The sequence below is a fragment of the Podarcis muralis genome, chromosome 1, assembly GCF_964188315.1.
Source record: "Podarcis muralis chromosome 1, rPodMur119.hap1.1, whole genome shotgun sequence".
In the NCBI taxonomy this organism is placed as follows: Eukaryota; Metazoa; Chordata; class Lepidosauria; order Squamata; family Lacertidae; genus Podarcis; species Podarcis muralis.
This window is the reverse complement of record NC_135655.1, coordinates 3,957,026-3,972,802: the sequence shown is the minus strand read 5'-3', so window position 1 is coordinate 3,972,802 and position 15,777 is coordinate 3,957,026. Positions and strand designations below refer to the sequence as shown.

General features: G+C 48.5%; 1 protein-coding gene across 4 annotated transcripts in view; it reads right to left on the bottom strand.

Moving 5' to 3' along the window:
• Nucleotides 1–15,777, bottom strand: part of ATL1 (atlastin GTPase 1) — a 36,995-nt gene that overhangs the window by 13,741 nt on the left and 7,477 nt on the right. For all 4 annotated transcript variants that reach the window (XM_028721032.2, XM_077934747.1, XM_077934797.1 and 1 more), the window contains exons 2-8: nt 13,793–14,040; nt 11,351–11,485; nt 8,896–9,000; nt 8,059–8,109; nt 5,457–5,513; nt 2,873–2,965; nt 711–849 (exon numbers count right to left, since the gene is read on the bottom strand). In XM_028721032.2, the coding sequence (XP_028576865.2) occupies nt 711–849; nt 2,873–2,965; nt 5,457–5,513; nt 8,059–8,109; nt 8,896–9,000; nt 11,351–11,485; nt 13,793–14,040 (828 nt within the window). The remainder of the gene's footprint in view (nt 1–710; nt 850–2,872; nt 2,966–5,456; nt 5,514–8,058; nt 8,110–8,895; nt 9,001–11,350; nt 11,486–13,792; nt 14,041–15,777) is intronic.

Here is a 15,777-nt window from a genome sequence, read left to right as displayed (position 1 = left end):
GGGGTTGCAGCACTCATCTTGCTTTATTGGCCGAGGGAGCCGGCGTACAGCATGTGGCCAGCATGACTAAGCCGCTTCTGGTGAACCAGAGCAGCTCACGGAAACGCCATTTACCTTCCCGCCGTAGCGGTACCTATTTATCTACTTGCACTTTGACGTGCTTTCGAACTTCTAGCTTGGCAGGAGCAGGGACTGAGCAACGGGAGCTCACCCCGTCGCGGGGATTTGAACTGCTGACCTTCTGGTCGGCAAGCTCAAGAGGCTCTGTGGTTTAGACCACAGCGCCACTCGCGTCCCTTGCAGATGAGAGGTTGGTTACTGCTAAAAATTGTAGGATTTGATTTGATTATGTTTTAACTTTTCTCGTCGGTTCTGGAAGGGTTGCTTCGATTGTGTTTGAGATACAGCTTGGGGTCTTACAGTGAAGGGAGGGATACAAATACATTTGAATAAAATAAATCACGGATGAGGAAATGGATCAGGCCAGCAGGTCAGAGCCTCATGGCCTTGTAGTCCAAAACTGGAGACATGGGGTTGGGAAAGGCCAGTTTAGAGCATAAGCTTGCAGGTGCCCTGACAGAAAGAGAGGAGTTTGCAAGAGCTATCAGGAGTCAAAGTGCAAGGAACCTGTATCTGATGGGGATGTAGGCGGGAGAGAGACCTGGCACACAGGAGGCAATCGGAGAAATGAAACCTGGAAAGGAACCCACCTTTGAGTTTCCCGTCGAAGTTTGGGTTGGTGGCCACTTTCAAGCCCGGGTGAGGTAAGAGGAAACAGGAGATGTTGGTGAAGCAAGAATGGATGTGTTTCCGGACGTTCTGAAGCTCTTCGTGCTGGTTCCCCGAGACCTGAGAGCAAGTGGGCGGGCGGATTAGTGAAGCCGCTCTTTTGAGGGGGACCAACAGATTGGGAAGTCATAGAATTGTAGAGCTGGAAAAGGACCCCCAAGGGCCATCTGCAAGCAGGAATCACAGCTAAAGAAGTCCTGGCCGGTGGCCATCTGTGAAAAAACTCCAAAGGGAGCCCGTTCTACAGTCGACAACCTTGCTCCTTTGGAGTGGAGGAGCTCTGCCAAAATGGCCTCAGGTCAGATAGAAAGGTTCCCAACCTCTGGCCTAAAGGCAGGGCCATCTTACGTATAGACCTAAGTGGCGCGGGGACGCCAGGGTGCCAGATTTTGGATGGTACCGCAGGCTGAGTGTCCGGGAAGGAGAGTCAGGGCGCGCTCCCTTCCCCGCTCTGGGGCAGCCCACTCCCCTCCTCTCAGCCACCCATCGGAGCACACTGCATCCGGCTCAGGGAAGCCCCTCAGGGAAGCTCCTCCCACCAGGGCTGCCTGGGTGCCTGATGGGCACGATCAGGGGCAGCGATGGGGCACCCCTCTCTGGCTGCATCGCTGCCTGCGCACCTCCCTGCGGAGTCTGTGAGCGGAGCAGGGAAGCACCCTGTGCGATTCCGGTGCCCAGCGAGGATGGCACAGCCGGCCAGCCACCTGATCTGCTTGCTGTCCCTCCTGTTGTTGCAGGAATTTATGTACAGGTTGGGGGGGGTTGCCCCTCCAGCAGATATCATGCACATGCAGCCCACTACCAAAACCAGCACAATCGCTTTTGTGACTTTTGTGATTTGTCCCCACAAAACACTTCATCACAGTTTCTTCCTATCTATTCAAAGGGCCTTTGCTGCACGATACCAAATGTAAGAATTCACTGATAAAAGTATCTATGTACTGGCTCACTGGGAAAACTTTAGAAATTCATATAGACACTTGAGCTCAGCTACTCAGCAGCCCCTCTGCCCGAGTGATCATCCCTGGCACCCTGATACCTGAGTGCCAGACAGGTAGCCATTCCAGAAATAACAAGCCCAGATGAAGACAAAAGGGTGTGATTCACTTGGCTGGGAAACAGGGAAATGTAAATATCTCTTTTATTACACTTGATGGGTGTTTGGTGGAGGGCAAGGGGAACCATGGGGCAGGGTCCAGGATGCTCAGATTCCTGCCACCAGACCTCCCCTTTCATGATGTAACTGTGATGTATGAGTGATGTAGTTTGGGGGGTGTAACATGGGGATTAGCGGCTAATAAAAGTTTGGGGGCTCTTTTGTTGGGGGCTTCCATCTTGTTCCAACTTGTGGCAGGTGGGAGTCCTGTTGCGACTGTCTTCAATAAAGACCAAGCCTACTGGCTGCTGTTTTGCTTTGGTATTCCTGGCTGGTGTCCTTGTTTTTTGTCCAAGGGAGCCCTCAGATTTCTCCGTTAACACTGTGGCACAGACAGGTAAGGGGCACCGGGCATTTAGAGGGAGGCTTCGCAGGAGGCCATCTGGGCTGTGATCCGGGTGCCTCTTACTTACGTGCAGCGCCGAGTGTGTGAGTCAGACCACGCGATATAAATGAGCCGGACCGAAGTGTCCCCCCCCCTTAAAAAAGGTTGACAACTCTGGGAAACGGGGGGTGGGGGCGTTGGAGAGATATTTGCACCACGGCGCCGGTTATGCTTAAGACAGCCCTGCCTAAAGGCACAAGGAAATGCTACCGCCTCCTTCTCCAAACTGGCTGAGAATGCAGCTTTCAAAATGGGGGTGGTCCCCTTTTTGTATCTCTTATCCAGGCCCCGCCCCACCCACATCCAAAGGCTCCCACACAAGGATGCTCCATTCATCGTCACCTGACTGCCCAGCTGAGTCACATGACACACCTGCAATTCACCAGGTACTGCCTTTTAGCAACAGTTAGTTGCAAAGTGTGGTTTGTTCCACTTCCCACTTTAATTTGCTCGTTATTTTTTTTACTACTTCATGCGATTTAAATTGTTGAGCATTAAAAAAAAAAAAAATAGGAGGAGAAAACAAAAGCGTTAAGACCAACCTTGAGGCGCTTTTCCAAAAATCTAGCTCCACCATCTGCTCCGTAGGAAAACTCGTAGGGAAAGCTCCAGTCGCGAACAAGGAATATGAGAGACTGCAAAAGGGACAAAGAGAATTACTCGTGTGCAAAGGGAAATAAGCCGCCCCAACTACACAGCCAAGCTCTGTCCCCAACAAAACACTGAATATGCCACCCCAATCTCTGAACACTGAAGGACTCTGGGGGGTCCATGTGCTTCCCCAGGTTTGGTTTCCTTGGAATGAGTGGAGACTGTGCTGTCTTTTGGGTATATGGCTTTAGTTACACACATATAAAGGTAAAGGGGGTGGCGATGTGGGTTAAACCACAGAGCCTGGGACTTGCCGATCAGAAGGTCAGCGGTTCAAATCCCCGTGATGGGGTGAGCTCCCGTTGCTCGGTCCCTGCTCCTGCCAACCTAGCAGTTCGAAAGCACGACAAAGTGCAAGTAGATAAATAGGTACCACTCTGGCGGGAAGGTAAACGGCGTTTCCGGGCACTGCTCTGGTTCGCCAGAAGCGGCTTAGTCATGCTGGCCACTTGACCCAGAAGCTGTACACCAGCTCCCTCGGCCAGTAAAGCGAGATGAGCGCCGCAACCCCAGAGTCGGCCACGACTGGACCTAATGGTCAGGGGTCCCTTTACCTTTTTTACAGGTAAAGCACCCCTGGACGGTTAAGTCAAGTCAAAGGCGACTCTGGGTTTACGGCGCTCATCTCGCTTTCAGGCTGAGGGAGCTGGCGTCTGTCCACAGACAGCTTTCTAGGTCATGTGGCCAGCAGCACTATACCGCTTTTGGCCCAATGGGAAACGAAGACGGAAACCAGAGCGCACAGAAACGCTATTTACCTTCCTGCCACAGTGGTACCTATTTATCTACTTGCACTGGTGTGCTTTCGAACTGCCAGTTTGGCAGGAGCTGGGACAGAGCAACGGGAGCTCACTCTGTTGCGGGGATTCGAGCCGCCAACCTTCCAATCGGCAACCCCAAGAGGCTCAGTGGTTTAGACCACAGCGCCACCCTGAGCATAACACGGAGGGGCTCACAGCATCAACACCCCAGCACATTTGGTCCAGCCAGTCGAATACTTCCTGTTTCCTCCTGACTGGGACATAGTTCCTTTTGCATGTGACTAGAGGTGGGCGTGACCTTACCTGTCCAGGTAACAAAAGGGAAAAGGCATGCTGCCATCTCTCTCTCTTTGACTTCCTCCATCGTTGGAGCAGCTTTTTAGCTAGATTTTAGCTGGGATTATTCCCATATGGGATAGATCCGCATGTGTATACTATGTAACTAAGTCTGCCTTCAGGGATCCAACTGTGAACTGATGATTTGTGAGTAAACTTTCTTCTTGTTACTTATGAATAAGATTGTGGCGTCTTTATTCTTTTAAGAGGGATAAAAGGGAACTTACCAGGAAACTAATAGTGAGAGGCTTAAACAAGCCTGCAACCAGCTATCTGCTGTGCGTTTAAAAGGGGAATGTAAACTCTGCTAAGTAAAGGAACTTGCTCCCCTTTATCACATACCAACAAGACAATGACAAAAATCCACCAACAGCATACAAATCAATATGGCTAACCTGATCCAAAACACACACACACCCCACTCACACACGAAAACAAAGACCACCACAGCCAACCACAAACGAACAACCACACCCTAGGACAGGGGTCTGCAACCTTTAAGACAAAAAGAGCCACTTGGACCCGTTTCCGAAGAAAAAAAAACCTGGGAGCCGCAAAACCATTGCGACATTTAAAACAAATATATCTCCGGAGCCGCGATCTGACAGCGGGCGGGAAGGTGATGTCGAGACGGTGCGTGACTAACGCACGCACCGCCCCCATGTGACGTCACAGCAAGTACAGCGCCCGCCACAGTGGGGAGTGTCGGGGCGCACAATGCGCCTCCTCCCCTCGCTAGTATCCGCCCCGGAGCCGCGGCAAAGGTGTAAAAGAGCCACATGCGGCTCCGGAGCCACGGGTTGCAGACCCCTGCCCTAGGCCAACCTCAACCTCTCTCACCACCAAAGGAACACAAGTGAACAGCAGAGAACCTGCACAAGCGACGCTGACACCAAACCCCACATATATTAAGTAAAATAGAAACATCGCCAACTGACGCCACTCCCACCCATCTTCCACACCCCCTTCCCCTTTTTCTTCCTAATGTCTCAACAAATGAAACTGATCTGTAAAAAATGTTACTTGGAGAAAAGAGAGAGAGAGAGAGAGAGATTGCACATACTTTCATAAACTAAGAAAATCTTTAATAAAAATACATATAATGTAAGTAAAGGAACTTGCTGATGCAAGTTAGAAAGGATATTAATAAACAATATATCCTCGCCTGCCTCCCTGAACATTCCCAAAGATACCGCCCACTGCACGATCAAGGTCTCCTCCAACCTGTGGCCCTCCAGAGGTTTTGGGTTACGGCTCCCATATTCCCGGGCAATTGGACACACAAACTGGGGCTGATGGGAGCTGGAGCCTGGCTTTGGGATCATCTGCCACCCAGCAAAACAGGTGGAGTGGGGTGCTCCCTTCACACACCCCTTACCTGAAAGGGTTTCAGGAACGTCTCCTCCATGGCCAGCCTCCCATATTCTGTGAAGAGCTGAAATAAGAAGCATACCAGGGCAAAAAAGATGAGCTTTTCTTTTGGGAATTATAGGGACAGAACTACCTAAATTGTGTAGAAATTTATTCATGTGTGCTACTACAGCAGCAAGAATGCTACCAGTAAAGAAGCAAAGGTCCCAGTAAAAGAAGAATGGATACAAAAACTTATGGAATATGCAGAAATGGCAAAACTTACTGGAAGATTAAGAAATCAAGATAACAAACTTTTTTTATATAAAAGAATAGAAATGGTTTATTGAATATTTACAGATAAATTGTAAACAGATAAGAACATTGGCAGGATTGTTGTAATAACCTGCAGTATTATAAGCGAATATATTTTCAGTAGATAATTAAATGAGCAAGTAAATGAACTTGGATATGCAGAAGGTATTAAAAGATATTTAAGGAACCACAGAAAGAGGGGGAAGGAACTCAAATTTTGAAATGTTAAATGGACTGTAAAACTAATGCAATGTATTAATTTGAAAAGTATATGTATATAAAGAATTCGAGTGAGATGAATGTTTCAGAGAAGGGGCTGTGTTGAAAGGGGGTAAAATTCAACATAGCACAAAGAGGGGAAAGCGTGGGGGGATGTGGTCTGCTCACGCCATACAGCTTGCCCCAGAGCAGATTTAAGAGGTGTGTAGGAGGCACACTGGTGCTGGAGGAGACTCTTGAGAGTCCCATGGGCTGCAAGAAGATCCAACCTCTCCATTCTGAAGGAAATCAGCCCTGAGTGCTCACTGGAAGGACAGATCCTGAAGCTGAGGCTCCAAGACTTTGGCCACCTCATGAGAAGAGAAGACTCCCTGGAAAAGACCCTGATGTTGGGAAAGAAGGAGGGCACAAGGAGAAGGGGACGACAGAGGATGAGATGGTTGGACAGTGTTCTTGAAGCTACTAATATGAGTTGACCAAACTGCGGGAGGCAGTGGAAGACAGGAGTGCCTGGAGTGCTCTGGTCCAGGGGGTCACAAAGAATCGGACACGACTAAACAACAACAACAAGGAGGCACACAGAAGGGAAGTCCAGGTGCGCCGCCAGACCTTGTTCTACACACATGCAACTTCATTTCATCCTGCCCTTTGCACTAAAACACTTGTTTCCAAGGTCAGACAGAGTTAAACATTCTTCTCATCATTGCAAGTTCAGCAGGTAATTTCCTAGTAAGTCATACTCAAGAGCAGACCAGCGGCAATCAAACGCCCATTTATTTCAGAAGGTCTGTCTACTCCAAGTATGACCAACACTGGATAACAAGCTGTGTCATTGGAAGAGCGCCCACCCTCTTTTGAACTATATATTTTAATCTGGGCTCCATGATCACTGCAGATGGTGACAGCAGCCACGAAATTAAAAGACGCCTGCTTCTTGGGAGAAAAGCAGTGAAAAACCTAGACAGCATTTCAAAAAGCAGAGACATCACCTTGCCAACAAAGGTCCGTGTAGTTTAAGCTATGGTTTTCCCAGCAGTGTTGTATGGAAGTGAGAGCTGGACCATCAAGAAGGCTGATCGCCAAAGAATTGATGCGTTTGAATTCTGGTGCTGGAGGAGACTCTTGAGAGTCCCATGGACTGCAAGAAGATCAAACCTCTCCATTCTGAAGGAAATCAGCCCTGAGTGCTCACTGGAAGGACAGATCCTGAAGCTGAGGCTCCAAGACTTTGGCCACCTCATGAGAAGAGAAGACTCCCTGGAAAAGACCCTGATGTTGGGAAAGATGGAGGGCACAAGGAGAAGGGGACGACAGAGGATGAGGTGGTGGGACAGTGTTCTCGAAGCTACCAGCTTGATTTTGACCAAACTACAGGAGGCAGTGGAAGACAGGAGTGCCTGGCGTGCTCTGATCCAGGGGGTCACGAAGAGTCGGACACGACTAAATGACTAAACAACAACAACAACAATTTTAATCTGTAAAGGTAAAGGACGCCTTGACAGTTAAGTCCAGTTGGAATCGACTATTGGGTGTGGCGCTCATCTCCACTTTCCGGCCGAGGGGGCTTTCCAGGTCATGTGGCCGGCAGGACTAAACTGCTTCTGGCGCAATGAGACACCGTGACGGAAACCAGAGCTCACGGAAACGCCGTTTACTTTACCTTTACCTTTTTAATCTGTAAAAACAAGGAGTCTTGTGACATCTTATTATAAAAGTTTCTGAAATCATACATGGCATGGAGAAAGTGGGTGGAGTGAACAGCTAAAAGCAACAGAAGAAGCCTATCTAAGCAATAAATAAAGCACATTTAAAAGAGCAGAACCACTAAAACAAAGCAGTAGCAGAATAAAACCAATTTGAGTGTTATTTTAAAGGAGCCTAGAAACAAGTCAAGGACCAGAAACCTCTTTTCCTACAGACAAATAAGAGATATCCCAGTGAGGTTCATTCAGTGCCCATTCTGTGCTACTTCTGCCCAAACCCAAACACCATAAATGGGGAAGGGAGAGAGGGGGGGGGGGGAGAGAGAGAGAGAGAGAGAGAGAGAGAGAGAGAGAGAGAGAGAGAGAGAGAGAGAGAGAAGAGAGTGATATTACCTGCAAGTGCTGGAGGTCGTCTTCTTGAACATTCTGGGACAAATTGTACACCTGGGTGCAAAACAACCCCACAAGCATGTAAAAATGACTGAAAGCAACCCTGACTTCTCTTTCGTTGCCAGAATTCCACCCCACTATGGCGAGTGGGTGGGTGTCTCCCCCCTGCATGTCATCTTGTGCCTATTGCCCCAGAATCAGCGATTTTTCCGAAGGGGTGAGGAGAGGCACCCCAACTCAGCTCTACCCACTGAACTACAAACCTTCCCCTAGAAATCAGTTTACAAGACAATCAAGTGTGCCATTAATTATGCTAACTAGCCAGGTCTAATGACGTTGAAGAACTCTGCTGGAAACGGGAAGAGGAGCGGAAACTGTCACAATTCACGAATTCAGCAAAAGTCAGGAAGGGAAATCACACAACCAAATATGAGCAGTACTCGCCAGCATTGTTTAAGTCCACAAACGTTACGTAAAGAGTTACGTTATTTTCTGCATTCTTTTGGGCACGGATTCCCTTCCACTGAAATGCAATTGAGTTACCTTATGTGATTGTCTAATGAATGACGTTCATTGCAGCCACAGTGGATTGTGAGACCATACAGGCAGGTTTTAGCAGAAACCAAACTGCAGCCGAGCAGAAACAGCTCTGGTTGCAAGAAACGCAGGACGGAGCAGAAATCACGACCGCTTGCGTCCCTTGCTGGGGCTTAGGGGGGCTGGCGGCTGTTTGCATCCTGCTTACTAAGGTCAGCTGGTCGAACACAGAGCACCGCACATCCTCTGCTCATGCCGTCTTCACAAACAACTCCCCCCCCCCATTCCCAACATCGCAGTTACCTGGATGGAGCTGATCATGGTACTAAGAGCAAAGACGGTGGCTGAATCTCGCAGGGTTGACTGGCTGTCAAAGGTCCCCTGGGTGTCCATCAGCAGCACAGCCACCTGCAGGAGACGGAAAAATAATAATAGTAGTAGTAGTAGTAATAATAATAATAATAATAATAATAATAATAATAATAATAATAATAATAATTTATTCGTACCCTGCCCATCTGGCTGGGCTTCCCCAGCCACTCTGGGCGGCTTCCACAGAGACCAAAAATACACTAAAATGTCACACATTAAAAACTTCCCTGAACAGGACTGCCTTCAGATGTCTTCTAAAAGTCTGGTAGTAGTTGTTCTCTTTGACATCTGGTGGGAGGGTGTTCCACAGGGCGGGCGCCACCACCGAGAAGGCCCTCTGCCTGGTTCCCTGTAACTTGGCTTCTCGCAGTGAGGGAAGCGCCAGAAGGCCCTTGGTGGTGGACCTCAGCGTCCAGGCAGAATGATGGGGGTGGAGACGCTCCTTCAGGTATACTGGGCCACTTTATTAGCACACTTTATTTACAGCAGCAGTTCCCAAACTTTTCCAGGCCACTGCCTCCTTGTTTCCATGATCTCATCCCCACTGCCCCTCGCCACCCTACCCTATAAAAAGCATTATACACTGCCGGCCTATTAAACCATTTTGGAATGAAACATATGAAGAAATCAAAAAGATGTTCAAAATATATTTTAGTAAAAAAACCAGAGGCATTCCTTTTGGGTATAATCACAAACGATATTCCTGGCAATCAAAGGAAAGCATTCCTCTATGCGACAACAGCTGCCAGGATTGCAAAAAATTGGAAAGGGGAAAAAATCCCATCAATAAAAGAATGGCAAATCAAATTTTGTGAATATATATTCACAGCATTCTTAAGGGAACAACTGGAGCAAAAATTAGTAAAAGCATGGGATCGTGTTAAAGAATATATGAAAAAACCTTGTTCTGGAGTAAGGGTTAAAGAAATTGAAAAATGGTGCAAGAGGTATAAAAGATAGAGGTAATCTACACTAGACACAACAATATAGAAAGATTAAAAATTATGAGGTCTCAGAACAAAGGAAGGAAGTCAATATGTGTATATGTACGAAACGATTGGTATGACGATATGGTTTTCTTTGTAGGTGTGATTTTTCTTTTTGTTTTCTTTTTTGTTTTGTTTTTGTTTTGCTTTGTCTTTTTGGTTCTGTTTTGTTTTGGACCTTATGCTTGTAATCTATTTTTAATAATAATAATAATAATAATAAAGCATTATGCAGAATATCAGTTTGCATGACTCACTAAGGAAGATAATAACACAATAAAATCCAAACCAATAACAATTAATTGCAAATTTCTTCAAAATCCAAAACTATGTGGTTTAATTGATTAAACAAAATGGATGAACTTGGTCCAGTGCTACCAGCTTTCCAAAGTCTGAGTCATTTGCATGAGAGAGTGCAGTCAAACATAACTATGCACGATTGCTAGTTAGTGCATGAAGGGGTTAAGGACCACAGAGTTGTATTGCTAGATAGTACAGTTGCCTGTGCTTTCCTTGCTGCTGCAAGCAACAATGCATGACAGACCTTGAATCTGTAAGTAAAGCATTTTAAACTTACTTAACAGTGTGTACTCTGCACATTGCAAGAGGGGCAGAAAGAGTCAGCTGCTGTGTTCAGCTGACAGGATAAAAAGATTTAACAATCTATGTTCCCAATGCTATACTACTGCTTAACTTTTATTGGTTTAAGACTCTGCTATGGGGGGATCTCTGTATGCTAGCCCTGCATTTTGAATCCAGGCACCCAGCCAATTTGTTTGTTGTTCACTCACACATGTGGGTCCACAAGGATAGATATATTTTAATTCCCCCACAATTCGCAATTTTATTCCTCCACAAGAGGTGGTACCACCCACTTTAGGAACCACTGAGGTAGACCAACCGGATCAGCCGAAAGGACTGCACGGCGATAGTAATAATAATAATAATAATAATAATAAATAATTTTTTATTTATACCCCGCCCTTCCCGGTTCAGAAAACCGGGCTCAGGGTGGCTAACAACAAATTTAAAACACTTAATTGATGCAACAAAAAACAGCATAAAATACAGTATAAAACGTGAATAACAATAAATTCAGAATTCAAAAATCAATTTAGGGGGGAAATCCATCCAATAAACATTAGATGATCACCAGGGCTAGCTGGCTAAATTAGTCCTACTTGGACCAGTGAGGAGACCAGGGGAGAATTAGCTGTGGGATCCCAGAGCGGGGAATCTTCATAAAAAGGGGAGGGGGGGAAGGAAGGGGAATAAAAGATCAGACTAAGTTCAAATTGAAAGCCGGGCGGAATAGCTCTGTTTTACAGGCCCTGTGGAAGGAGGTTAAATCCTGCAGGGCCCTGGTCTCATGGGCAGAGTAGCGCCAAGAAGCTGCCTACCTTGTTCCCGTCGGGCTTGTCCACGAGGAAGACTTCGCTCCAGATCTGGATGCCTGTCGTCTCCCGCTCCGAGCCGCCTCTCCAGGAAAAGCCCGTCAGAGGCTCATTGTAGTCGCCAACCCAGTCTGCCAACTCCTGCAAGGTGGAGAGATGGCAAGCGGTAGTTGATTCTGTTGGTTCCCGTAACTGGCGGGCCAAATCAGATCGAGATTAGTATCCTAAAGGTAAAGGGGACCCCTGACCATTAGGTCTAGTCGTGGCCGACTCTGGGGTTGCGGCGCTCATCTCGCTTTACTGGACGAGGGAGCCGGCGTACAGCTTCCGGGTCATGTTGCCAGCATGACTAAGCCGCTTCTGGTGAACCACAGCAGCGCACGGAAACGCCGTTTACCTTCCTGCCGGAGTGGTACCTATTTATCTACTTGCACTTTGAGGTGCTTTCGAACTGCTAGGTTGGCAGGAGCAGGGACCGAGCAACGGAAGCTCACCCCATCGCGGGGATTTGAACCTCCGACCTTCTGATCAGCAAGCCCTAGGCTCTGTGGTTTAACCCACAGCGCCACCCGCGTCCCTTATTAGTATCCTACCTAGAGGCTAAACTAATCTCCCATTTTTGCTACCTGTCAAGAAATTGGCACAGGCCACAAAGCATAGCTGGAGAGTCGCTTTGGCCCAGGGTGTGTGTGTCACTAGCGATGCAAGCCTGCATGAAGGGGTGAGGGAGAGGGACTGCAGGGTGTGTGTCATCATACGGGGCGTTATTCCATGAAATTTGCACTAGGAAAAGGATTAGTGTTAGTGCAATGGGATCTCTCCTCCCCATGAACCAAGCCCAGATCTGCTCTGGGGAGCAGAGGATACCCCAGAACAGATTTAGAGGGAGCACTGGGGAGAATGTCCCGCTGCTCAAGGAGAAATAAGAAATGCCTTCCTTAAAAGGTAAAGGTAAAGGGACCCCTGACTGTTAGGTCCAGTCGTGACCGCCTCTGGGGTTGCGGCACTCATCTCGCGTTACTGGCCGAGGGAGCCGGCGTACAGCTTCCGGGTCGTGTGGCCAGCATGACTAAGCCGCTTTTGGCGAACCAGAGCAGCGCATGGAAATGGCGTTTACCTTCCCGCCGGAGTGGTACCTATTTATCTACTTGCACTTTGAGGTGCTTTTGAACTGCTAGGTTGGCAGAGCAGGGACCGAGCAACGGGAACTCACCCCGTTGCGGGGATTCGAACCACCGACCTTCTAATCGGCAAGTCCTAGGCTCTGTGGTTTAACCCACAGCGCCACCCGCGTCCCCCCACGTTAGTGCTGTCCCAAGTACAATCCATAGGGCTTACTTTGGAGGCTTTTCCAGTGGAAAAGTTGGGAAAAGCAGGAAGCATACCAGATCCACCATATTCTTTTAATTGGATTTAATATTGCATCTTTACAGTGCTGTAACGTGTCCTGGGACCTTACGGTGAAAAGATCCTTGTTGGCGTCTCTGTTGCATTTGAATGGCTTTTAGACGTGTGTTCCTGTTCTTCTTGCTTTAAATTGTTTTTATAGATACCTATAATGGCTTAAATAGATGCAAATGTTCCAGCAGCCTCGCTTCAAGCGCACAATTGTTCTGAGCATGCTTTTATTGCACAGTAAATTGTTCCAGGATGCCATGTGGATATTGATGGGTAAAGGAAATAAATCAATGACAATGAAAACACACACTATTTTCTACTATTACGGCTGGGAAGCTGGGGCTACACACAGATCAATAGCTCTCAAGATCTTGGCAACGTGTCTGCTTAGGGTGCCAAATGTCTGGGGCGTCCCCGGAGCTGTCAGAACAGTGCGCTGTGTTGCATTCTGGACACTGGACAGATCCCCTTGACATTAGGACTGGCCAGACATTTAGGTGAGTTCTGGGACAAGGAGCTGGCCCCTAGCCCAAAGGAGAGAGCCAGGCATTGCTCCTCACAGCACCTTCCCTGCTTAACACCCAAGTGGCAAGGGCATGGTATTAGAATTCCTGCTCCGTGATTGCAGTCATGGGATTGTTGTCTTTCACATGACAGTGTATGTTTTGACTCCACATAGTGGGAAGTGACGGAGACAGGATGTTTGTGTTCCTGTGTTCCGTGAAGCCCTGTTGTTATCTTTTTATTCAGCAGCCTAACAGCCCATGGATAGAAGCTGTTCTTTACCCTGTTGGCACAGCTAATCCTGCTTCTATATCTTCTGCCCAAGGCAGGAGATCAAGAAAGTGCCGGCCAGGGTGTGAATCACCCCTGAGAATTTTCCTCACTCTCCTGAGTCAACGTTCTTCCGCTATTTCATCCAGCGGATTCATGAGACAGCCCATAATATAATATTGCGAGGGCAGTGGACAGATCCCAAAAGCTGATTTGGTCCTGCCCTTGTGGGGAGGCCCTGAAGACTCTGAACGAGGCCATGTGAGGCCCACCTACCATGTTGTACATGTATCTCAGCATGAAGTCCATCAGGAATGACTTGCCCTTCCGGAAAGCCCCGGCCACGGAGACGGCCACCACCTCGCGGTCTCGGACGGCTTCCGAAAGCAAGATGCGGTTGAGGGCCTCTTCGTCCAGCTCAAAGGAGTGGTCATCCTTCACGATGAGCACCTGCACCGGGCGGGCCTTCCCGTCGGACTCCTCCTCCTCCGAGCTCCACTCGTAATTCTTTTCGGAGAACCCGCCTGTGTTGGGAGAGAGCAGCCCCCAGGGTCAGGTCCCAGCAGCAGAGGGTAGAGCTGAATCAGTACCCTTCAACCACCACCCTCCAGCTCCCATCAGCCCCAGCCATCATGCCCAATGGCCAGGAATCATAGAACCGTACAGTTGCGAGGAACCCTCAAGAATCATCTAGTCCAACCCTCTGCAATTGTCATACACTGGAGGATGGATGGCGGAGGATGGAGGATGGTTGAAGGATGGATGGCGGCTAACAGATTGAGGTTGAATCCTGACAAGACAGAAGTACTGTTTTTGGGGGACAGGGGGCGGGCAGGTGAGTAGGACTCTCTGGTCCTGAATGGGGTCACTGTGCCCCTGAAGGACCAGGTGTGCAGCCTGGGAGTCATTTTGGACTCACAGCTGTCCATGGAGGAGCAGGTCAGTTCTGTGTCCAGGGCAGCTGTCTACCAGCTCCATCTGGTACGCAGGATGAGACCCTATCTGCCCGCGGACTGTCTCGCCAGAGTGGTGCATGCTCTGGTTATCTCTCACTTGGACTACTGCAATGCGCTCTACGTGGGGCTACCTTTGAAGGTGACTCGGAAACTGCAATTAATCCAGAATGCAGCAGCTAGACTGGTGACTGGGAGCGGCCGCCAAGACCACATAACACCGGTCTTGAAAGACCTACATTGGCTCCCAGTACATTTCCGAGCACAATTCAAAGTGTTGGTGCTGACCTTGAAAGCCCTAAACGGCCTGGGTCCGGTATATCTGAAGGAGCGTCTCCATCCTCATCGTTCTGCCCGGAGGTCCAGCGCCGAGGGCCTTCTGGCGGTTCCCTCCCTGTGTGAAGTGAGGTTACAGGGAACCAGGCAGAGGGCCGTCTCAGTAGCGGCGCCTGCCCTGTGGAACGCCCTCCCATCAGATGTCAAGGCGATAAACAACTATTTTACGTTTAAAAGACAACTGAAGGCGGCCCTCTTTAGGGAAGTTTTTAATGTCTAATGCTGTATTGTTTTTAATATTCGGTTAGAAGCCGCCCAGAAACCCAGCCAGATGGGCGGGGTATAAATTATTATTATTATTATTATTATTATTATGGACACAATGCAGGAATCTCAACCAGAACATCCTTGACACATGGCCATCCAGCCTCTACTTAAAAACCTGCAAGGAAAGAGCGTCCACCACCTCTCATGGGACTCTGTTCCACTGTCTAACAACTCTTACCGTCAGAAAGTTATTCCTGATGTTTAGCTTGACTCTTCTTTGTTGGGATTTGTAGCCCAGAACACCTGGGGGAAGGTTCTAGATTCAGGTAGGTAGCCGTGTTGGTCTGACACAGTCAAAATATTTTTAAAAAATTAAAAAATTGTCCAGTAGCACCTTAGATACCAACTAAGTTTGCCTTATAGAAACCACCTAGGGATGCGGGTGATACTGTGGTCTAAACCACTGAGCCTCTTGGGCTTGCTGATCAGAAGGTCAGTGGTTCGAATCCCCGTGACAGGGTGAGCTCCCATTGCTCAGTCCCTGCTCCTGCCAACCTAGCAGTTCAAAAGCACACCAGTGAGAGTAGATGAATAGGCACCACTGTGGCAGGAAGGTAAATGGCGCTTCTGTGTGCTCTGGTTTCCATCACAGTGTCCCGTTACACCCGAAGCAGTTTAGTCCTGCTGGCCACATGACCCGGAAAGCTGCTGCGGACAAACACTGGCTCCCTTGGCCTGAAAGCAAGATGAGCGCCGCACCCCATA